At 40.1% G+C, this 23101-nt stretch overlaps 2 protein-coding genes across 2 annotated transcripts; both read left to right on the top strand.

Moving 5' to 3' along the window:
- Positions 1-1373: 1373 nt before the first annotated feature.
- On the top strand, positions 1374-11094 carry LOC117493511. Its single transcript, XM_034144104.1, has 2 exons — positions 1374-1416; positions 9743-11094. The coding sequence occupies exon 2, from the start codon at positions 9754-9756 to the stop codon at positions 10450-10452; it is 699 nt and encodes a 232-aa protein (XP_033999995.1). The 5' UTR covers positions 1374-1416; positions 9743-9753; the 3' UTR covers positions 10453-11094.
- Positions 11095-13652: 2558 nt separating this feature from the next.
- LOC117492471 (ATP-dependent RNA helicase DDX1-like) lies at positions 13653-22825 on the top strand. The gene is made up of 26 exons (XM_034142742.1): positions 13653-13732; positions 13848-13899; positions 14036-14099; positions 14182-14211; positions 14329-14425; positions 14637-14684; positions 14775-14858; positions 14987-15070; positions 15165-15241; positions 15334-15418; positions 16451-16515; positions 16606-16720; positions 18098-18236; positions 19331-19391; positions 19513-19611; positions 19767-19856; positions 20144-20332; positions 20454-20505; positions 20679-20825; positions 20964-21055; positions 21140-21212; positions 21308-21380; positions 21582-21624; positions 21712-21807; positions 22078-22198; positions 22334-22825. Exons 1-26 carry the CDS (start codon positions 13717-13719, stop codon positions 22462-22464), a joined length of 2223 nt encoding a protein of 740 aa, XP_033998633.1. The 5' UTR covers positions 13653-13716; the 3' UTR covers positions 22465-22825.
- Positions 22826-23101: the final 276 nt, after the last annotated feature.

Genomic DNA, 23101 nt, shown 5'->3' with positions numbered 1-23101 from the left:
AGAGGGGGAGAGCAGATTTAAAAGGTTTAGATCATTAAACTTCAGTCTGTGTTCTTGTAATTTATTATTATTAACCAATCCTTCAAATGCATGGAACTTTATTCATGAATAACAGGTTGAAAGGTCCATAAAAAGTCACTGGACCTTGAATCAGGACTATGTTTTTGTAAATAAAATGATGGTTGAGATGATTCCACCATAAATAATTCCAAGAAACTGTTCCTGTGTCAATAGAGTTATGGAAATGTTCACAGGCCAAGTTACATAGGTCCAAATACATCAACACATGGATGTGTTTCTTTTTCCAGTTATGAACAAATAGGATGCTTTTGTGCATATTTGTTCAAAAAGGTTTGTTTGTTCCGATGTTTGCCAGGAACGGCATGTTTTGAAGCAACTAATATGTGAGCAGTTGATTTTTAAGGTAGGCCTAAATCAAATCAAAAATGCATTCAGAAGTGCTCAAGTCTTTTGAAACACTGGGGGTATTTAGGAACAAATTGATTGAAACATTTTACTGTGCGCTTGTGAAGAAGGTGTTATCGGTGCTGGTAGTAAAGCGTGGCTCTTCTCTCTGAACACCTACCTCCAGGCTGAGGAAGACCACTTTGTGTGCCGCCGTGACTCGAGGCGAGGGCTCGAACCACTCGCAGGATTTCCCCAGGAGGTTGCGCAGCGTCCTGACTGAGGACACGGTGACTGAGCCGGAGCAGCGAGCCAGAATCAGCACCACGTCGCTCCACCAGCTCACATCCTCCAGCGGGTAGTACTGCTCCTTATCTAGGACAGGAAACATAAGTTTTACAAATGTGCATATTCACCAGGGAAATGTGGTCAAACTTGTATTTGACATTGTTTTGTGCACTTTTGGGATTCTATTTTGTGTTCTACATTAACATTTTAGAATTGGCTTTCTTCGCTGAGACATATTTACACATGTGGGCATATTCATCACTTGTCATCCATGAGATGAAGACTCGCACAGATTATTGCTTACACAAGCTGTCACTGCTGTCATTACAACTGGCCCAAAACTGTCAAAAAAAGGGACTGTAAATCTGCCTAAAGAGGCGTACACACACACACACAGCACAGACACACACTCACAAGCTTGGACACTTTGAAAAAGGAACATATTTTCTGGCCTTGGATGTGTGTCTAAATAACTGTATAATTCAGAGAATAGTGCATGTCAAAGATCATTAAATTGTATCCACAGTGCGCTGCTGTGTCAGCAACAAAGTCGGCTCTCTTTAGCCCTTCAGGCCAAAGTACCTTCTATTTTCTTCCTTCTCTCCAGCGATGTCTTCCACTCTGGGTTGATCTCGTCAAATCCTGGCTGCGGGCAGGACCGAAGGATGGTGGGACCAAAGAGGAAGAGAGGAAAAGAAGAAGAAGAAGGATAAGGAGGAGGAGGTGGGGGTGAAATGAATCTTCTAACCCTGTTTACACGTGAAGCACGCAACAGCTCTGCAGGCTCAGACCAGGCGATAAAGAGGAACACACATACATCGGCAATACATGCAAATATATATATATATATAATATAACCTCACTTAATATCTAATGGGCGTGCACACAATCCCTCTCTACCCACTCAGACTTGGGCCAGAGAGAGATTACATTAATACGTTCAGTCGAGCATCTAATGCGCAAAATAATTCCAGCACACGACTGCTGCTTTTGCACACTTTTAGTGTCACTAGTACGGTCAGACGAAAAAAAGCTTACAAGTTTGGACTTTGGTGCTACTAGTGCCGCTCCTGGCGTCACTAGTAAGGCTTATGTAGTAACTAGTCGGACAAAAGTGCCACTAATTACTGAAAGAGAATGACTAGAATAATGTTTTATTCAACTAGTAAACAGAGTGCCAAACTAGTGTGACCATAAATCTAACAAGTGCAATCAAAGAGCCAACTAGTGTAGGCAGCTGCCGTCTGATATCAAGGATATGGAATAAATAGTCAAACGGCTTGCCATATGAGCGTGAGTTTATCAACTGATAGCAGACTCATGTGTGTGTTAAGATAGTAGCCCATGATATAAGCCTTTTTATGTATACTAATACTAAGGTTTTCTTCAGACAGATGTTCGATCACTTGTCACATCCCTTGGCACATCTGCAGACACATGAGTATATAACCTCTGATAATGAAAAGATCACAGTGTTTAAATGCACATCTGGAAACATTTATGAGTATTTATAATGCCATCTGTGCATCACGGAATTTAAAACTGTCACTGTTGTATAGCTACTGCTTGAGCCTTAACAAGTTATATATTTATTATTATTCAGTATTCAGCTGTTGACATTTTTTTTTCATATTATTTTTCAGCTTCTCACCTCGCCTTTCCCTTACTTCTATCCTATTCTCTCTGTTTCTAACCCAGTTTTTACGCAGGCATCATTAAAGTTTCATCTCATCTATCAGCTGGCAAACACTTGACAGTAGCTGCCAAAATCCATTAAGCTGCCAAACCAAGCTTCACCGGCCAAACTAAATCTGGTTAGTGCAGACCAGGAGAGCGTTGTGAAAACAGTGAGGTCGCGGGCGTGAGCCAGACATAATTAACCCGCAACTTTGAATGCTATGTGGATTGGAGGGCCAAGGGCATTTTAGACGGCTATAGTTGATTCCTGCAGGTATTGCATTAAAGTGATTGGCTTATTTATTCCATTATTATTATTCCATTAAGCCAATTGGCACTATTCCATAATGTAACATCTTATGCTTGGGCAATAATGTCGGCATAAGATCCTTGTATTTCTTCTTCCTTTTCCGATGTTACAAACTGATCAAATCAAATCAAATCAAGTTTTATTTATATAGCACATTTTTAAAACGATTTTTGGTCGAGCCAAAGTGCTGTACATATAATAATTACCTTACAGACACTTTACAGCAAATACAACAGCACAGTTTGTGCAGAATCTCAGTATGAGAAAACGACACCCTCTGTCCTTTAGACCCTCACATCGTACAAGGAAAAACCTCCGGAGAAAAAACCCACAGTTTAAGATATTCAGAGTACATATTTCATTATGTGTTGCTGTTAGTTTTAACTGCACAAGCAAATTTTTTTATAGAAAAAATAAAGCTTCAGTAAAAAGTTAACTGCAATGCAGTAAAATCCCGCTAAGTTGTAGCACGGCGATCAATATACTACATATTTACGAGCATATTGACGACATGTTGCCCCTAGATGTCAAATTATGAAAGTGTTTGAAATCACACTGATTTTTAAGATTTATCATCATCTGCAACGGGTTTAAGGGATGAGAGTTGATTCAAAGGATTTATAAGGATGTCTGCAGATGCTTGAATATAAATGTATGAACAACACTCTTGATGAAACACTGTTGTAATAGAAGTGGGCTCCAAATGAGGAGGCCACAAGAGAAAATAAATTCACTAATGGTGTCAAGTTAAGGCTACAGGCATTAATTACGCTGTCATTGATGGATTTAAAAGGGAAATATAGACAAAAATGCTTTTTTTTTTTTTAAAGGGGCTCATTTTCAGATTTCATATTAGCATTGGGTGCCTCTACTGTCACATGTTTTCATGCTTTAATGTTAAAAAAGTGTTTTGTTTTTTTCGCCCTTTGTTTGAAACCAGAGCCATGTATGATTTTTTTGCAATTATATCTATATATTACTTTTTTTTCAGTTTGTGGTTGTAGAATTATTAATAATTCCTGGTGAATGTTGCTACAGTGTAGTTGTTGCTTGCAGCCAATTAATCTGTTGTCTGGTTAGATCTGTGAGGGAGACGGTGTTCATAACTGTCTGCCGAAATCCAACATGTCCAATATCCAATAGCCACGCTTCTGTGGCCAAAATCTGTTCAGCTCCTTTTCAGACAGGTTTTTATATAAATGGATCAGGACAAAAAGAGAGAGAATATGAGGGCACACATCTTCATGTATAAAAGACATGAAAAGTGATAGGTGACTGTTAAAAGAGACAATGAGTAGGATTTTCAGTATCATTATTCCGTGACTATGTGTAAACTAACAGAAACCAAAGAAAAAAAATCATACTCATTGTCCCTTTAAATATAAAAAAATCCCAATACTAAAAAAGAAATGACTTCCTAACATCAAAGTGTATTTACTTTCAGAAAGTTTGGGCCTCCCCATGTTTCACGTAATTAATACCAACGCAGCAGGCCATTTTAATTTAATAGCTAATCAAACAATAAAGGCGATTTATTTTATCAGCCAGTACGAGGCTGCTTCTAATGAGTGGCAGTGTATGGGATGAGGGTGATTATCTGTGTCCCTCTCACAAAATCCAATTAGCCACCATGGTTGATATTTCGCTTTGAAACGAACTCCAAGTAGTGTTCGAACACAGGCTATGGACACTGTTAATGAAGAATACAAGTTAAAAACGTGTTATGAGCTCAAATTAAACGGCGGAGAGGGACTTACCCTGGCACTTCCCAATGATCGAGCCAAAGTCATCTCTCACAGACCTGAGGAGCAAACACACCAGTGAAAAAGCAGCGACATGACAAGGATACACACACCAAAGGGGGCAACTATACAAACTTTTAGCTTTAGATGACCTCATATAACGTGGGTTATAATGGCCACTTATGGCCTCCGAGCTGTAGTAGCTCAATGGATCAAGCAGACAGGGGTCTTGAGAGTGGGCAGTGTTTAGACAGACTCTTAAACAAAGCTCAATGGATAAGGCCTTGAGCCGACAAAACACCCACTCACACCGACAAATGCCATAAAGCAAGTCTATAACACACTCTGTGATTTAACAACAGGGGTGTGTACAAAGGAGTACGGAGAAACCCAGTACATCAATCTGAGGCATAAGAGGAGATTGGTCTCGATTACATCGGGTCAACCAACGCAGTTCTCAGAGTGAACAACAGATACTTTCTTTATTTTTACGTATTTATGTGAAAATGACTTTCAATTACGCAGAGGGTCAAGAGGAAGGCAGCCCTTTGAGACAAATCTGTCGAAGAGAGAGCAAGACATATTTGTATACCTGCTTTATTAGTGCGAATGCTGTTTACAGCATTCCACTATAGTTCTTCGAATCTTTATTCTTCCCCTTATTATTTCAGCCAATACTTTGGCACTCCATAACTTCAGCTTATTTTCAGCTACAGAAACCATTCAAATATTAAACTATTCAGCCTGTTCAGGAATCGATGGGAAACCTTCACATTTTTTAAAATATTTTATACTTCTTGAAATATTCAGCTTTTTAAACTCTTTTTTTAACATGGAAGTCAATGGGAGATGCCTTCAAATCCTCTTTTCCTACACTTTGCGCCAAATGCTACTCCTTCCACATACTTTCAGCTAGACACTTCATTCCAACTTTCAAATGATCACAAGACCTTCAGCTATTCAAACTTGATTTTTATCTTTGATATCTTTTATACTTCTTGAGATAATTAACTTTGTTTGGAGCTTGGTAAAGAGGCTTTCTTCAGATTTTAACATTAGTGTGGATGGAGCAGCTCGTTAAGTCTAGAGTGCTTTGATCTCAAAACAGAGTGGAGGGGTGCTTCAAATTCTCCTCAAAAAATGTTTTAAACTTGCCATAATTCCCAAACCCTACACTTCTCAGACATAATTTTTCATGAAAAACGTAGGAAAACCTCTCCTAGGTTGGAAAATAAAAAAGAATTAAGAAAAAATATTAAACAAAAATGCCTCTTGAGGGCATGAAGACACAAAAAGTCCACCTAGCTCCCAATTGATTCCCATGTTAAATCTTTCCGGAACTTTCTTCAGAACAGAGAGAAGTACACTTTAGACAAACTGCTCCCATCTCCACATTTTACACACAAAACCAAAAAAAACAACATATATCAGTTCATTGGGGTTCCCTGATGCTCACGGTCTAGTAATTTTTTGATAGGAGCCATAGTTTTTTAACAGGTGGCAAAATTGTCAGATATAATCCTCAATGCATTCTTAATGTGACTCAGTGCTGCAGTTGGAAAATCGTCATAAGTCGTCACCATGGTAACCTTTGATCTCTGGGCTTACACACACAGGTGTTTGTAAACATTCATTCACTACTACTTACATTTAATATCTAACTCCTTCAGCCTACTTTCAGCTATAAACCATTCAACTATTACATTATTCAGCTATTTCAGGACATTGGGGCTATACATGTAGTTGTTTACACCTTTTTTAAACCTTTTCTTTTAAATATTAAGCTTCTTCACTATTTACTGCGAATGCTGTATGCTGTGCATTGAAATATCAAAGATATTCTGCTTTTTCATCACATGATGGGAAACTTTACATTTTTCAAAAGTTGTTATACTTGAAAAAAATATCTAGGTTTTTAAACTGTCTTTTTAGATGTTTAACTTGTTTCTCTCTCTCTCTCAGACTCAGACACAGACTCTCTCTCTCTCTCTCTCTCTCTCTCAGACTCAGACACAGACTCTCTCTCTCTCTCTCTCTCTCTCTCAGACACAGACTATCTCTCTCTCAGACTCAGACACAGACTCTCTCTCTCTCAGACTCAGACACAGACTCTCTCTCTCTCTCTCTCAGACTCAGACTCTCTCTCTCTCTCTCTCTCTCTCAGACTCTCTCTCTCTCTCTCTCTCTCTCTCTCAGACTCAGACACAGACTCTCTCTCTCTCAGACTCAGACACAGACTCTCTCTCTCTCTCAGACTCAGACACAGACTCTCTCTCTCTCTCTCTCTCTCTCTCTCTCACAGACATACAGACAGACAGACACACACACACTCTCTCTCTCTCTCTCTCTCTCTCTCTCTCTCTCTCTCTCTCTCTCTCTCAGACACAGACTCTCTCTCTCTCTCTCAGACTCAGACACAGACTCTCTCTCTCTCTCTCTCTCTCACAGACATACAGACACACACACACACTCTCCCTCTCTCTCACAGACACATCAAGAGAAGTGAGAGAGGGTGATAGAAGAGTGATAGGGTGATCAAGAGAAGAGAGAGGGCGATCAAGAGGAGAGAGAGAGGGCGATCAAGAGAAGAGAGAGAGAGGGCGATCAAGAGAAGAGAGAGAGGGTGATCAAGAGGAGAGAGGGCGATCAAGAGGAGAGAGAGAGGGCGATCAATAGGAGAGAGAGAGGGCGATCAAGAGGAGAGAGAGTGGGCGATCAAGAGGAGAGAGAGTGGGCGATCAAAAGGAGAGAGAGAGGGCGATCAAGAGGAGAGAGAGAGGGCGATCAAGAGAAGAGAGAGGGCGATCAAGAGGAGAGAGAGGGAGGGCGATCAAGAGGAGAGAGAGAGGGCGATCAAGAGGAGAGAGAGAGGGCGATCAAGAGAAAAGAGAGGGCGATCAAGAGAAGAGAGAGAGAGGGCGATCAAGAGGAGAGAGAGAGGGCGATCAAGAGGAGAGAGAGAGGGCGATCAAGAGGAGAGAGAGAGGGCAATCAAGAGAAGAGGGCGATCAAGAGAAGAGAGAGAGGGCGATCAAGAGAAGAGAGAGAGAGGGCGATCAAGAGAAGAGAGAGGGCGATCAAGAGAAGAGAGAGAGGGCGATCAAGAGAAGAGAGAGAGGGTGATCAAGAGGAGAGAGAGAGGGCGATCAAGAGGAGAGAGAGTGGGCGATCAAGAGGAGAGAGAGTGGGCGATCAAGAGGAGAGAGAGAGGGCGATCAAGAGGAGAGAGAGAGAGGGCGATCAAGAGGAGAGAGAGAGGGCGATCAAGAGGAGAGAGAGAGGGCAATCAAGAGGAGAGAGAGATGGCGATCAAGAGGAGAGAGAGAGAGCGATCAAGAGGAGAGAGAGAGGGCGATCAAGAGGAGAGAGAGGGCAATCAAGAGAGAGAGGGCGAGCAAGAGAAGAGAGAGAGAAGAGAGAGAGGGCGATCAAGAGAAGAGAGAGAGGGCGATAGAAGATTGAGAGGGTGATCAAGAGAAGAGAGAGGGCGATCAAGAGAAGAGAGAGAGTAATGTAACCTCCTAATGTAATGTATAACTACTATGAAAATGTTCAAAAAGTGCTCAAACTTCACATGTGTGCTAACAGTCCAGCCGTGAAGACATCGGGACAGTTTTGAGATTTCTTCAAATGCCGTTGCCATGGCAACACAATGCTCACCATGAAACACGGTTTTCTCATAACTTCAGTGAAAATGCTCGAAATGGCCCAAAACTTCACAGGTTTGGTAACGATGCAGCCATCAACACATCTAAGCGTATTATGGGGTGTCATCAAATGCCGTTGCCATGGCGACAGATAATTCACCATCAAGTTAGTTCAAAAGTTTGTAGTTCAAATATTCTGCTGCTTTCCCAAGCCTTTTTACTTTCTTTTCTCATCTTAATACAAATTAATTCACTACTACTTACATCTGATATTTAACTCCTTCAGCCTATTTTAAGCTGCAGAAACCATTCAACTATTACATTATTCGGCTATTTCAGGACATCAAGGCTATACATGTTTTTTTAAACCTTTTCTTTTAAATATTAAGCTTTTTCTGCATTTTTTTTGCTAAAAGCAGCTACCATTCAGCTAATAACATATTCAGCTTTTTCTGCATTTTCAGCTAAATTAATTCACAGTTTACAGCATTCGCACGCATTTTCTGCAGGAAATGCATTTTCTAGTTGCTATTGATTTTCATTTCAATTTTGCTCCATTTAAAGCACTACATTGTGTCAATGGAGCACAGTGCTGAGCGGGCACATTTTTCCCGTGTAAGGGGGAAAATTGGATTTGTGTCGGAAAATAATTACAACAGCTCAAAATGAGCACAAACACGCTCATGTGCATGTATGCTTTGGACGATGATGGAAACATTTAGGCAGCACTTGGGTTTTCAATTTGCTTTAATTTATTTTATGTAGCCCGAAGTGCCACAAAAGGTTTGCTAAATTGACTCAAATGTTTTCTACTATGACTGATTGAGTTGTCTTTGATTGTATTGATGCTTTATTCTTCAGATACAAGCTTAGACTGCAGCTAATTTTTTTTTAAAAGGGAGATGTGATTAGCCATCTTGTTAATTAAAACTCTCTATCACTCGCACGCACAAAGACAGGGAGCTTCAAACAGCGGGAGAGAGTTCAATAATTACCTAATCTCCACACACTGGTCCTGAACCACCGCCAACAGTTTGCCATTACTGTGGAGAGAACAAGAGGATGGTCAGGAATGATCAAGAGAGAGAAAGAAAAGAGAGCATTGAGAGGAGGTCAATATAACCAACATTTTAAAAAGTGGAGGTGAAATGAATCCATGGTGATTAAGGAAGATAAGAGTGTCTGTCTGGAGGGGCAGGGAGATAAAGACTGTAATAAGAGCCAATGGTGGATGGCTTGAAGAGAGGAGAAACAATAATAATCGGGAGCATTAAACAGAGCAATGATAGTTAAAGAAAGATAATCAAGGATAGATAGGGAATTCAAATGAAAGGAGAAAGGTTTAAAAGGCAGACGTAGGATCAAACACATCAAGCTAATGGAAATCTGCAGCATAATTTGACCGCACTTAATGCCATCTGACATGCTGGGATCGATTGCCAATTAAAAAACTGCCTTTCTGTTGGTGTGTCTGCTGTAGTGAGTAGAATTAAATGAATGATTGGTCAAGGGGATAAGCAAAAGGGAGAGGAAACCAAACGAGAGGGAGGCTTAGAACAAGTCAGCAAGAAAATGGCCTGCTTTCAGGTGTGTGTGCGTGTGCGTGTGCGTGTGTGTGTGTGGCTTTGGCTAAAATTCAACATCTCTTTGCCAATGTACACATCCCTCTCAAGGCACTGAGAGAATGACAAACAAAACTGTCCAGCTGGTCAGAAAGTGGGTGGGCCTCAACACACACTCCACACGGGGCATCATCTTTCTCCCATGTGGAGAGGGGGGGCTGGGAGTCCCCAATGTCGAGTGGACCTACATAGCCACCAGGCTAGCCCACCTGGTCCACATGCTTAACAATGATGATGTCACCGTAAGAGAAATGGCCAGGGCCTCTCTCCTGTTGGATCTACAAAGAAGGAAGATCCCCCTGGCCAGCGCAGACCTGAACAACTTCCTCGGCTTCAGGAGGAAAGACTCTGGGAAACTGGACTCTCAGGCCAAGGGCTTCGGGGTCTGGTCTGACTGGCCAGATAACACACAGACTGAAGTCCCCGTCTCTGATGAACTGATCACAGACCCCAGTGTGGTTGTGAAGGCCGACATCACAACACCTCAGGAAGAGACTGTGGAACTGCACAGAGACTCTGCAAGGAGAGTTCTGCTCAGCATGAAGCAGTCTGAGATCAGGCAGCACTGGTGTGGACTCAGATTACAGGGAAAGCTAGCCTGTTTGGGGTTTGCTGACCACTCAGTCTCACACTCAGTGTTTAAGAACGCCGCTGTTAGTGAGGATGTTCTGACATTTACCATCAAAGCAAGACTGCAGGTATTACCCACTAGGTACAATCTGTCCACCTGGTACCCTCACATTCACACTCCATTCTGTTGAAACCATCAGGATTCACAACAACACCTAGAATCAATTGCACACATAACAAATGGATGTAATGCATACAAACGCCTGTACATAGCCCGTCATGACCGTATTGTGGACATTGTGTCTGATGCGGTACAAAACATCTTACCATCTAGCGCAGCAATGTACAAGCACACTAGATTGTTACCAGAATGGTTTGGTTTTTACCAATGATGTCTTTGCTAACATCCCAAATACACCTGATGTGGTTTTTGTTGACACCGACCACAGGGAGGTGCTAATATTAGAAGTAGGCTGTGCCTTTGACCTGTACATGGACCAGGCTTTCCAGGACAAGTATATCAAATACCAACCACTGCTCAATGTGATAACCAGCTTTGGGTACAAGTGTAGATATAGCATACTCATATTCGGAAGTCTTGGCCATATATATATAAATGCACCATGATTGGTCTGAGAATTGCTGGAATGTCAAAGAGAAAAGCCAAACAAATTGCCAAATATTGCTCTGTTTCAGCTATTATTGGCAGCTTAGCCGTGTGGAGAAGGAGATGCTATGTGTTCCCCTAAGTGTTCTGTGCTGCTTAGCCCCGATATTTGATTCCCTGTCTTATGTAATATAATTTGTGGAACCAAATAAAGTATTCAAGTGTGTGTGTGTGTGTGTGTGTGTGTGTGTGTGTGTGTGTGTGTGTGTGTGTGTGTGTGTGTGTGTGTGTGTGTGTGTGTGTGTGTGTGTGTGTGTGTGTGTGTGTGTGTGTGTGTGTGTGTGTGTGTGTGTGTGTGTGTGTGTGTGTGAGAAACAGTTATAACTTAACTTAGAAGTCTTTTTAATGAGGGGTAAAAGTTCCCAGTAAACGTTCACAAAGCTGATGAGAGCAACTTTTACTGAGGGACTGACCTCCAGGGAAAAGAGAAGCAACGGGTCCAACCTGTTGCTATGGATGACATAATTCTTAATCACTGTGTCGAGAGTGATTGGTTGAAAAGTCAGTGAATCTGATGTAAAACATTGATCACTACATTAAAGTGTGAGTGGGAGATATATTAGCATAGATGAGACTATTTTTTTATTAAAATTAATTATAATTTAAATATGTGTTTAAGTTCAAATAAAGAAGATATCAATTAACTTAACACATTCAGTAACATTACAAATACAATACCCAAAAGGTAGACACATTAAATTACACTCACTTGAATGAAATAAATTAAATTAAATAATGTATTTTTTTAAATTTCATTGAAATAAAATAATCTTTAGAAAGGTTGTTCTTAAATTAAATAAAAATATGTAATACAATCATCATCATAACATTATAAAAGTACTAGCCATGAAATCAGCTTTATTTATTTATTGAATTGAGGGGTTATTTAATGTAAACATTATGAACTGTGCATTTTTGTTTTGAGTTTTATCAGTCCTGTAAACTGCCTTTCTTAGTGTGCAAGTAGTGGAGATTTTGCCACCGCTGGTGTTATTGGATTGATTTGATTTGCTGTGCAGTTGAGGATTTGGTGAAATTGATTCTTATAATCTTGTTTAGCAACTAAATATGCATTTGAAAGTTCTTCATCATTGCATGTTTTTACTGTACTACGACACGTGGAAGGAATTCAGCCGACTTTGTTGGATCATTTGTACTGAAATAAAATCCCTGATTTCTCATCCACAAAAAGAGAAGGGAAGCTAAGAAACAAGCATGAATAGAGGAGGTCTTAAATATGTAATGAGTTTATTGATGGAGGTGCTAGCTAACCACCTGCTGATGAGATAAGCAGGCCTTGGTGCTACAGCACTACAGAATCCACTGCGGGCCAGATAAAGCCATTTGTTAAAGAGGTTTCAACAGATACTGTGTGATAAGAGCAAGGTAAAAAATGATGCCTCTTGAATAAAGGATTGTGTCTTAGAGACTTTTATGAAGTAGTTTTCAGGAGGTACAGATGAACCGGTAGGGTTCCAGTTGTGTCGGATTATTTATAAATGATTTAATTCCAGGCTGAAGCGAAAAGCACAGGCCTACTATTTTGGTCAAATAATAGAACTAGTAAAATGGCTATAGGTGAATTGAACAAGGTAACATTTAATCCTATTTTCCTTTTTAAGTAGTTCAGTGTTAGAGCGGCTATTATGGTCATTTTAAATAACCATACAAATATAAAAGACTGCCACCATGATAGGAAACATTCTGAGCAAAGTTATATTAGTATTATTGTTATTCTTAAGACCCATATTTGTGTAGCTTTTTTGAAGTACCAAACCAAAAATCAGTAAGATTTCATGGTCTGTGCTTAAAAAATGCACACCCTTTTTTGCATTCATAAAGATAGCTGATTACAAGCTGTCTACAGACATTACAAGTAATACCTGTGTTTTAAATGTAATATAGTCAAACACAGCCACATAACTCAGTTCTAAAAGTCACACTATTCATAAGCACCATGAATCACAGTTGTATGTGGCATGTCAGTCCATTACATAATAATTATAAAATAAGTAATGTAAACCTGCTAGCATAATATTGATAAACGTACCTGTACCACAAGTAGTGCAAGACTAGACGGAATGGCCCTGTAAGAAATATATCACAGTTAGTAAGCATCACAATGGTAACCCTGTGGTAATGACATATTTGATGGACCATCTGTCTCTTGTCACATTCTATATTAAAGATTAGGCACTGTAGACAAGGACATATAGGACATACAAATCAGTCTTTTTACCCCAATAATGCATAGGATGTCATTAAAGACACTAATATATAGCACTTTCCAGGTCTGATGATCATGATTCTGGCACCTCCTACAGTAAGATTAGGGAAAAACTAAAAACACGGGAATAAAACAGTCTGACCAACCTGAGTGTCTGTCTCTGCCGGCCATTCGTTAATAAATCGTACAAAAATGTTTTCATCTTCGCCTTCTATCAGGCTTTCCTCAGCCATGTTTACTTGAACAGCCTGTCAAAAAAAGTCTACGGGGAGCAGCACTGGACAATATTTATCAGGGAATCGCGTTTGGAAAATGTAGTTTACAGCCCAAGTTAAGTATTCTCATGGCTTGATAATAACTTAAATGCTATGATGTTTAAACACATACATATATGCTGTCGTAGCCCTCCTTGTATATTTAGCAATGATATATTTAACGTATTTTACGAACTAATTCACCAACCGGAACCAATTATACAAGGCTTATTTGCAGGACCACTAAAGGAGTTGCACCGAGCCGAACACGTTAACATCCGTATAAGTTACATTCGTAGCAGCAATAATGGCAGCGTTTTCGGGTAAGAATATTTATCAATCTAACCGTGTTCATGTTGCATGAATTCAACATTACTTTAATTTAATTAAAAACCACGTGAGTGAAGTGAAACCTTAAATATGTATTTTGTTCAACAAAAATGGGTGTTATGCCTGAAATAGCGCAGGCTGTGGAAGAGCTAGACTGGCTGTAAGTCATTCAGGCTTATTTGGCAAAAATATACGTCTGTTTTGTGATATCTGTGCATATTGTTTTGACGTGTTAGAAATTGCCATGAGCTTAACAGTTAACACTAAACTGATGTATTTCAATCATTGCATTTCAGACTACCTACTGACATCCAGGCGGAGTCTATTCCACTTATTCTTGGTGGAGGAGATGTGCTTATGGTAGGCCTCCTCCTTTATTTCTTATTCCAAATGTGAACATTGCGAGTTTCTGTCTCATTTTCCTCTTTTATTCCCTTTTTAGGCAGCAGAAACTGGTAGTGGTAAAACAGGGGTAAGTACTTGACAGCCACTCAGATTATAATACAACTAACATCTACAGTTTGCATTTAAACATCAGACCAAGTTGGAAACATTACAAAATGTATGTGTAATCATTTCTAATCCACAGGCCTTCAGTATGCCAGTGATCCAGATTGTGTATGAGACCCTGAAGGATGAGCAGGAGGGCAAGACTGGCAGAGCTTCCATCAAGACTGGAGGAACTAGTGAGACCCCCTAATATGAATTATGTTTTTGTTTGCACTCTGTATGTCTAACATATCAGCTAAAAACTGTTCATAACATTGCACAGAACTTTCTAGACTTAAAGATCTCAAAAGACCAGTTTCATATTGAGGATCCATTATTACAAAGTATGAAAGTGGTGTGCTGTGCCCTGCAGATATTTAACCTGCTTGCTTCTTTCTTTTGATTCAGTTTTCAACAACTGGCAGATGAATCCTTATGACCGCAGCCCAGCCTTTGGTAAGCAGAGAAAAAATAGCATGTAATATCACATTCACTTAAGGACATTCTAACCTAAAGCTCTGCTCTTTTTGCTTTTTACCCATACAGCAATTGGTCCAGATGGACTGTGCTGCCAGAGCAGGGAGTTCAAAGAGTGGCATGGCTGTCGCTCAACAAAAGGGGTTACCAAAGGTACAACATGACAACATTCACATTTCACAGGGGAACTAACCATTTCTTCGATTGTCTTACATAAATGAACAAGCATTTATTTCTTTGCAACTGTTGCCGGTTCTTATTTATGTCTTTTATTTGACCAGGGAAGTACTACTATGAGGTGACCTGCCATGACCAGGGTCTATGTCGCATTGGGTGGTCCACCAGTCAGGCAGCCCTGGACTTGGGTATGCCCCCTTAATGCTGTACAAGATACTCAGCCTATAATAAACTATTTGACTAGAAAACATATTTAATCTTGTAATCTTTATTTCTTTCCAGGAACTGATAAGTATGGTTTTGGCTTTGGTGGGACTGGGAAGAAATCCAACAACAAGCAGTTTGACAGCTATGGAGAGGTAGCTATTACTTATTGAATATTTAGATATGTAAACAGTTCTGAGATCCTTTTTCAAACTTGTTTTCATTTTCTTATTTTGTCTCTTTGCAGGAGTTTACCATGCATGATACCATTGGATGCTACTTGGATGTAGACAAGGGCCAAATGTCCTTCTCTAAAAATGGTGCGGTCCTAGTAGTTATCATTCATATTATTATCATTAACTAATTGGGGCACTATAGCAATGTTTCTCATGTTTCTTGTCTTCTTCTCTTCAGGTAATGACCTGGGTGTGGCTTAGGGATGCATATCGTTGACTTTTTTACGATACCGATACCGATACCACTGAACGATACCGATACTCAACCGATACATATCGTGATACTTTCATGTTGCATAAGGGAAACATTTTATCATCCCGCAATTACTCCCATGAAGCGCTTTATTATATAGTTAACATGTCAAATGAATATTAAATTCAATTGTGGGACTTGGACCTTTTAGTACTGAACAAACAATGAAAAACACATTATCTATGAAGAAAACTGATTCTGCAATATCATTTATAACAACCATCAGGCGGGAATAGTACATCTTGTCAATGGAAAAATAAAATAGCACCAGTGTAATTAATATTCAACCTGAGATTCGACTGACCAGAGAACACATAAAGGATCATGAGATCTCGGCATTGCACATAAAACAAATAGCATCCTTGAAATCAACATTTGCCTGATGAAAGAAAACAAATCCCATCACAGTTCAGTTTTGTGCATTCATCTTCAAGAAGATGAGCATATCTGCTCTCTGGATCCAAACGGGCCCTTTCACAGCGAAGGATATCACCTGCTAAACTGAACACTCTCTCGCTTGGCACGCTGCTTCCCTGAACACAAAGGTACTTGGTTGCCATACGAGACATCATTGGTTGGAGATTGGATGTGTTGCCACCTTTCCCAGAAATAAACTTCTTGCTGTGGTTACAGACCCCACCATTCAGACTGGCAGTCATATGCAGCCACACTTTAGATTTTCAAAAGTGACTTGGTTGCGGAGTTTCACTGCGAAATTGACATCGTAATTCCGACGGTTTGGGCACAAGTTTAAGGATATTATGCTTCACTTTTATAAAAAAAAAAAAAAAAAAACGGATCTGATTTCGGTACGGTATACCGTAGCCACCAGTAACCGGTATTTCGGTAATACCGGGAACCGGTATGCATCCCTAGTGTGGCTTTTGAGATCCCTCAACAATTGAAGAGTCAGCCCTTCTTTGCCTCCTGCGTTCTAAAGGTATCACATCAAAGTAATGCTGGATTAAAAAAACTAACAGGTGCCAGTTTTACACCATACAAATGGCTCTTTTTCTTATCTGTGTTCAAGAATGCGGAGCTGAAGTTCAACTTTGGAGGAGAAGACTTTAAAAATGCCCCCAAGAGTGGGTGTGTTGCCATGGACCAGGCGCCAGAGGGCCACGCAGTCAAATCTACTCAGGCAGGTGTGTGGATACCACCTCATTTCATATGCAAAAAGAACAGATACCGAATGTATCACTGGTCTCTGGTTAAGGTGTTAATCATACACCTTAACCAGACACCAGTGGCGAGCCGTCAGGGCCCTCTAGGCCCTCTGTGAGGGCCTAAGATATTCTAAAAAATAATATTTGAAAACATTAAAAAAAAAAGAGTTTTTTTTAAAACATTTTTCATTAGTTTTACCAAAATAACTTGATTTAATTGTATTTAAAATAACATTTCCAAAGAAATAAATCCTTCGAATCTGCCTGTTCAGTTTCTGTTGGAATGTGAAGGGTTAAATGCCGTGTCTGCGAGTTACTGTGTAGACGGGAGAGCTTGTTGGTCCCTCTGTACATTCACAGAGGGCCAGCTATAGTAACTCAATGAGAGAGTAATGTCAAATGACAGTACAATTGACCAATCATATCTTTCCTCTAAATGGGTGGGCTTTATTTTCGCGGACTTTATGACAAGTTCGGCCCGCTGTGAGGTTTATGCATGTGTATAAAGTGGTGCAGTGACGCGTCCTAAAACCCGGAAGTAAGCTGCGCTCGGGTTCCCTCGACAGAAAAGCAATGGGATTTCTCATGGATGTAATAGCTCGAAATAAGGTCTGTGGAAAACGAACCTGTTAGATAAATGCACGTTTTGTTCAGCCGGATAATATCCACACGTCTACCCTACTTTTATTATTTTCTAATCATAAATCTAATCGATAGATTTATGATCGATAGATTTATGATTAGCATAAGTTTGTTCATGATGGCTCACTTCAGTGATAGTGATGACATCGTTGCGAAATTATTAACTGAGTCATTTTCAAGATTGAGTTACAATGATACATTGGAGTGGCAAAGGATCAGCTGCATGACCCCGCCATCAAGTGCTTCATCCAAAAGGACAGGAGGATGGACTTTGTGTTTAAGTGATTTGATCATCAAAGGGCCTAAGTCATTTTCAATGTGGGCCGCCGTGCCGACTTAATTCATTTGTAATTGTTACTTGGCTGTGGGTGCCCTGTTATGATAGGTATGGTGTTGTTTTGTGTGGTAGAGGGTCGCTGTCATTGATGCGTTTTGCACCCCGGGCCGTTGTTTTGATATTCCGCTGAAGTATACGCTGTGACGTAATAACTCTTCTTTTTTTTCGAGGGAAGGGGGGGGTCAGAGGGCCTGGGTATAAAAGTCACGGCTCGCCACTGCCAGAGACAATTTAGATAAAACAATAGTTTGTTTCACAATAAAAGCCTTCTTTCGCTAGACATTTTTAAATCATATTACCAGAGCGGTCATTTTACCATTGCTAATGTAACTGATATATTCCTGCATTGATTAGCCCTCTTTTCTCTCTTTGTGCAGGCAGTGCCAAAGTGAGTCAGGTGAAAGCAACATCCAATTCACCCAAAGCCCTGATCATCGAGCCATCTAAAGAGTTGGCCGAACAAACCCTCAACAATGTCATTCAATGTGCGAAATACGTGGATAACCCCAAACTCAGGTATGACTTTAGTGAGGTATTAACAACACTGGATTTGACAAACATCGGAAAACCATTTCCTGTGTAGGATTTATGCTGAGCCATATCTAAAAATATTAGGGCTGTCAAGTTAACGCGTTAATAACGCGTTAACGCAAAAAAAAATTAACGCCACTAATTATTTTAACGCGATTTAACGCATGTGTATTTTTTGTCCTCGGCCGCCGTAGTTTCAGAGCGCATCGAGTGTAAAATACCATCTACAAGCTGATGCTGACAGCCCCGCTCCTGCCGCCCGCTTGTGGCAGACCACACTTCCACGCAGGCCCAGACTGGCCATCGGGAGGACCGGGAGGGAGTGTGTATGTGTGGCGCGACTCGCGCGAGCGAGACACACCTTACGTGTTGTTGTTAGCATCTGGTGCTAGCTAGCTGCGCTAACAGATATAAGGAGCTGTTTCAATGACATTTCGCCGACAACTGCGCCGAGCACTTGACTTTATGCAGGTAGCCAGACAGTGGGACATTGTACGAAAAGTCAGCACACTCAGCACGAATAGTACGCGTGATTGCGTCCAGGCAGCTCCCGTTCGAGCATATATGCCTTGAGCTGCACATAGCTCCAACGATCCATCACAGTGTCTCCACATTCATTCATACACACACACACACACACACACACACACACACAGTATTATTGTATGAGAGAGGTTCCAAGTTGAATTGAGGCGAATATTTGTAATGTTCAGAGGTTGTTGTGTTTAATATTCATGAGAATATTTGTCATTGTTCAAATGATAATAAACAAACATATAAAGCATATGTGTCCACTCATATGTTGATAAGAGTATTAAAAACTTGAAAAATATCCCTCTAAGGTACATTTAGAACAGATAAAAAATGTGCGATTAACTATGGACAATCATGCGATTAAATATTTTAATCGACTGACAGCCCTAAAAAATATACATTCTGCACAACAGTGTTATACTTTTTATATTTCCCTGCATTATCTTTTATTGATGACATTTTTGTTTTATACCAGCAGATGGAGCCAGTGATCAATTTTAAATGTTGATATCAGTAATGCAGTAATGTATTGATGTGGCTTACAGGAACCTGTTGGTGATTGGTGGTGTGCCTGCCAAGGACCAGATGGCTGCTCTGGAACATGGGGTATGTGACATGTACCGTCTCCAAACAAACTGAGTTTACACTTGAAGTAGTTTTAACTAACAGATATTTTTTGCCTTGTTTGCCTCTTCTGTTTCTGATTTTTGTGTCAAATTTTAATAAGGTTGACATTGTCGTGGGAACACCTGGAAGACTGGACGACCTCATATCCACCGGGAAGCTCAGTCTGTCCCAAGTCCGCTTTCTCGTCCTGGATGAGTGTGTATGTACAACACATCTTGAGTATTTCCCTTTTTAAAATCAGAAGCATTCATTTTTGCATCCAACAAAGTACAGTTAATGTTTAATCAGTGATTTTCATAGCTTAACCATCCCTGAAGTCACTCATCATTTTTCTGTGTTCCCTGTATCCCTCAGGATGGCCTTCTGTCCGCAGGCTATACAGACTTTATCAACAGGATTCATAACCAAATCCCTCAGGTCACCTCTGATGGCAAGAGACTGCAGGTAACACTTCAGATAAATCACATATGTGACAACAAATCAGTTATATCCTTTTTTCAGACCATTTTAAACCATTGTAAAGTAAGCACAAAACAACACACTTGGATGACTGTCAAAGCAATTTTGGGGTATTTTCTGAAAACGTTTTATATGTAAGGTGCAGATTAATTAAAAGAATATGTTAACGATGCTTGTTTGTGCTCACCAGCTAGCAAAGCAAGGAAACATTTGATAGCCGTAAGCAGGGGGAAGCCCAAGTGAACTATCTCAGTTGATATCTTTTCTTCCAGGTGATTGTCTGTTCAGCCACGCTGCATTCGTTCGACGCGAAGAAGCTGTCTGAGCGTATCATGCACTTTCCCACATGGGTGGATCTGAAGGGGGAGGACTCTGTGCCTGAGAGTGTGCACCATGTGGTTGTGCCTGTCAATCCCAAGAACGATCGCCTCTGGGAGCGCCTGGGCAAGAACCACGTCCGGGTGAGTCCCTCATGTTGGCCTAAAGAAACACTTCATACTGATATGGTTTGAGTTATAATGCTGGAAATTGTTTATCTCGGTTTAGATTATGTTAACAGTTTTTTTTCCTTGCTTTGAATAGACTGATGAGGTCCATGCCAAAGATAACACCAGACCAGGAGCAAACTCTGCGGGTAAGGGCTGAACTGTTAAGACCATTCAAATGTAACTCTCTTGTTTTATTTGTTAAATATAATCTAAGACGAGCAATGTGCTTTACATAAACAACAACAGGAATGGTATAGCGTTTTTTCCTTCAGGGAAAATTCATGGTGAAGAAAAAATGAGTGTTTGTCTGTGTTTTTAGAAATGTGGTCAGAAGCCATCAAGATGCTAAAGGGCGAGTACACAGTGAGGGCCATCAATGAGCACAAGATGGACCAGGCCATAATCTTCTGTCGCACCAAGATCGACTGCGACAACATGGAACAGTACTTCATTCAGCAAGGAGGAGGTATGAGTACTACTGAGAATTTCAGCTATCACTAGACATACACACACATATAAAATAATAAGGAATTAATTGATGTTTGACTAATTTTCTATGAAAAAAAATCAGAATAAACACTCAGTTTTGGTGTCTCTTCTTTAGGTCCGGACAGTAAAAGCCACCAGTTGTCCTGCGTTTGTCTCCATGGTGATCGTAAGCCCAATGAGCGGAAGACTAACTTGGAGCGTTTCAAGGTAAAACAACAAGAACTTAATGATACCTTTTTTTATGGATGACAACCAGTCTATTTATGTTGTAAGATCTTCTTGTGTTCACAGAAAAAAGAAGTGAGGCTGTTGATCTGCACAGATGTAGCTGCCAGAGGAATTGACGTCCACGGAGTTCCGTATGGTAAATATTTCAGATCTTCAAAATAAAATGGACCGGCGGTCATCACAAAATCATAAATGTTTTTATATAAGACCGCTCTCTTCCTCTTTCTCCAGTGATTAACGTCACCCTGCCAGATGAGAAGCAGAATTACGTCCATCGTATCGGCAGAGTCGGAAGAGCCGAGAGGTAAGCGCTGACAACCTGAGACTAACTGAGTTTGTGTATTTTGGCTGAAGAGGAGATGCAATTATTATTTTCCTCTGTCACCATATTAGTTTTGTTTGTAAATTCACACAATATACCTTTTAAAATGTCTCATTACACTGATTTAACTGAAAATAATTACATTTTAGTTACATTTTTTTTCCTTTTGATTTTAACTTGCAGAATGGGACTGGCCATTTCCTTGGTTGCTATGGAAAAGGAGAAGGTAGCGGAGATACAGAAATATTCTAATTCATTTTAACACATCACTTTTAAAAGAAGTTCAAATTAAATGTTTTCTTCATATGTGCAGGTGTGGTACCACGTTTGTGCGAACAGAGGCAGAGGCTGCTACAACATGCGACTGAAGGAGGACGGAGGTTACACCATCTGGTACAAAGAGAAAGAGGTGAACAAAGATGCAGAAACAAACTAAATCAAGCTAGGAAAATCTGTAATTTGATATACAACTGATTCAGCAGAGGGCTTTTTAGTGATTTGATAGGAAGCAGATGCAAACATTCAAAGTAAAACGCCTATGAGCAGAAAAGTTTTGCTATAATTTGGAAGCATTGAAAGCTTGAGCACACACTTTTGACCCTTATGACATAATTCCACACTAACCATTGTGTATTCTCTATTCTACTTGTGTCTTTTATTCCCTTTCCTCTCTCCACAGCTCCTGTCAGATATTGAGGAGCATCTGAAGTGCACCATCACACAGTGCGAGCCAGACATCAAAGTACCTTTGGATGACTTTGATGGAAAGGTCACCTATGGTCAGCGTAAGGTTTTGGGAGGTATGTTTTAAACTGCTTACAAATTGGTATTTTTTTTTATCATAGTCATTGCATAGATTTGCTGGTAACTTTGCTAAAGATACATCCACTGCAGTTGTGTTGAGCATGACTAACAAACCGGTTGCCCTTGCCTAGGTGGTAACTACAAGGGTCACGTGGATGCTCTGGCACCAACGGTCCTGGAACTGGCTATCCTCGAGAGGGAAGCCCAATCTTCCTTCCTCCACCTGGGATACATGCCAAACCAGCTTTTCAGAGCTTTCTGAACACGCCCCAACTAGCACTAAAACTGTACAGATTAAAGAAATGCTCCAACAGGAAACAGAATCTTTATGATACAACGCAGTAGTGTGCAGTTATTTCTCAAGTTGTTTTCCCACCCAGAATTATGAATATAACATAATAAAAATTAAAAAAATTCTACTATTTCACTCGGTATGCCAAACTTGTCTCTGGCATCTGATACATACACTAATGACAACATAATTTGTTGGATTGTGTTTTATTTTCTGATTGATGTGGTTGAATGAAATATTTAAGTTTCTTTATGGAGTAATTGGCTAAAAAGTCAATGTATTGAAGTGTCTGGGTGTATTTTTTTTTAAATAAACTGTAATAGCCTGCTCAGTTTGAGTTCAAAAGCATTCAAGTATCTCCAACAATTATGAATGTCTCCTCTGTTTATTTGATTTATTGAGACTGTTAATAATTTCTGATAAATTCATGAGAATATATAATCTTCACAGAGCAATTTTTATTTTCTGTCTGTTGTTACTGGATTGTTTTACAGCTTTGAGTCAGGCCTCCTCCACAAATATTGAACAGGCATTTTTAAAACTAAGCACCGTTTCTTGGCTCACCAATGAGCAGCCATATTAGGAAGTAAGAATAAAGAAAGATTTA

The sequence above is a fragment of the Trematomus bernacchii genome, unplaced genomic scaffold, assembly GCF_902827165.1.
Source record: "Trematomus bernacchii unplaced genomic scaffold, fTreBer1.1, whole genome shotgun sequence".
Classification (NCBI taxonomy): domain Eukaryota; kingdom Metazoa; phylum Chordata; class Actinopteri; order Perciformes; family Nototheniidae; genus Trematomus; species Trematomus bernacchii.
Note: the sequence above shows the minus strand (reverse complement) of the source record. Positions and strands in the feature narration are given on the sequence as shown.

Bases quoted from the DNA above. Each gene is read 5' to 3' on its own strand.
- LOC117493511 (XM_034144104.1), top strand. From the start codon at position 9,754: ATGACAAACAAAACTGTCCAGCTGGTCAGAAAGTGGGTGGGCCTCAAC.
- LOC117492471 (XM_034142742.1), top strand. The intron at 19,392-19,512 runs GTATGTGACATG...AATTTTAATAAG, and splicing joins TGGCTGCTCTGGAACATGGG to GTTGACATTGTCGTGGGAAC. The intron at 21,056-21,139 runs GTAAAACAACAA...TTGTGTTCACAG, and splicing joins CTAACTTGGAGCGTTTCAAG to AAAAAAGAAGTGAGGCTGTT.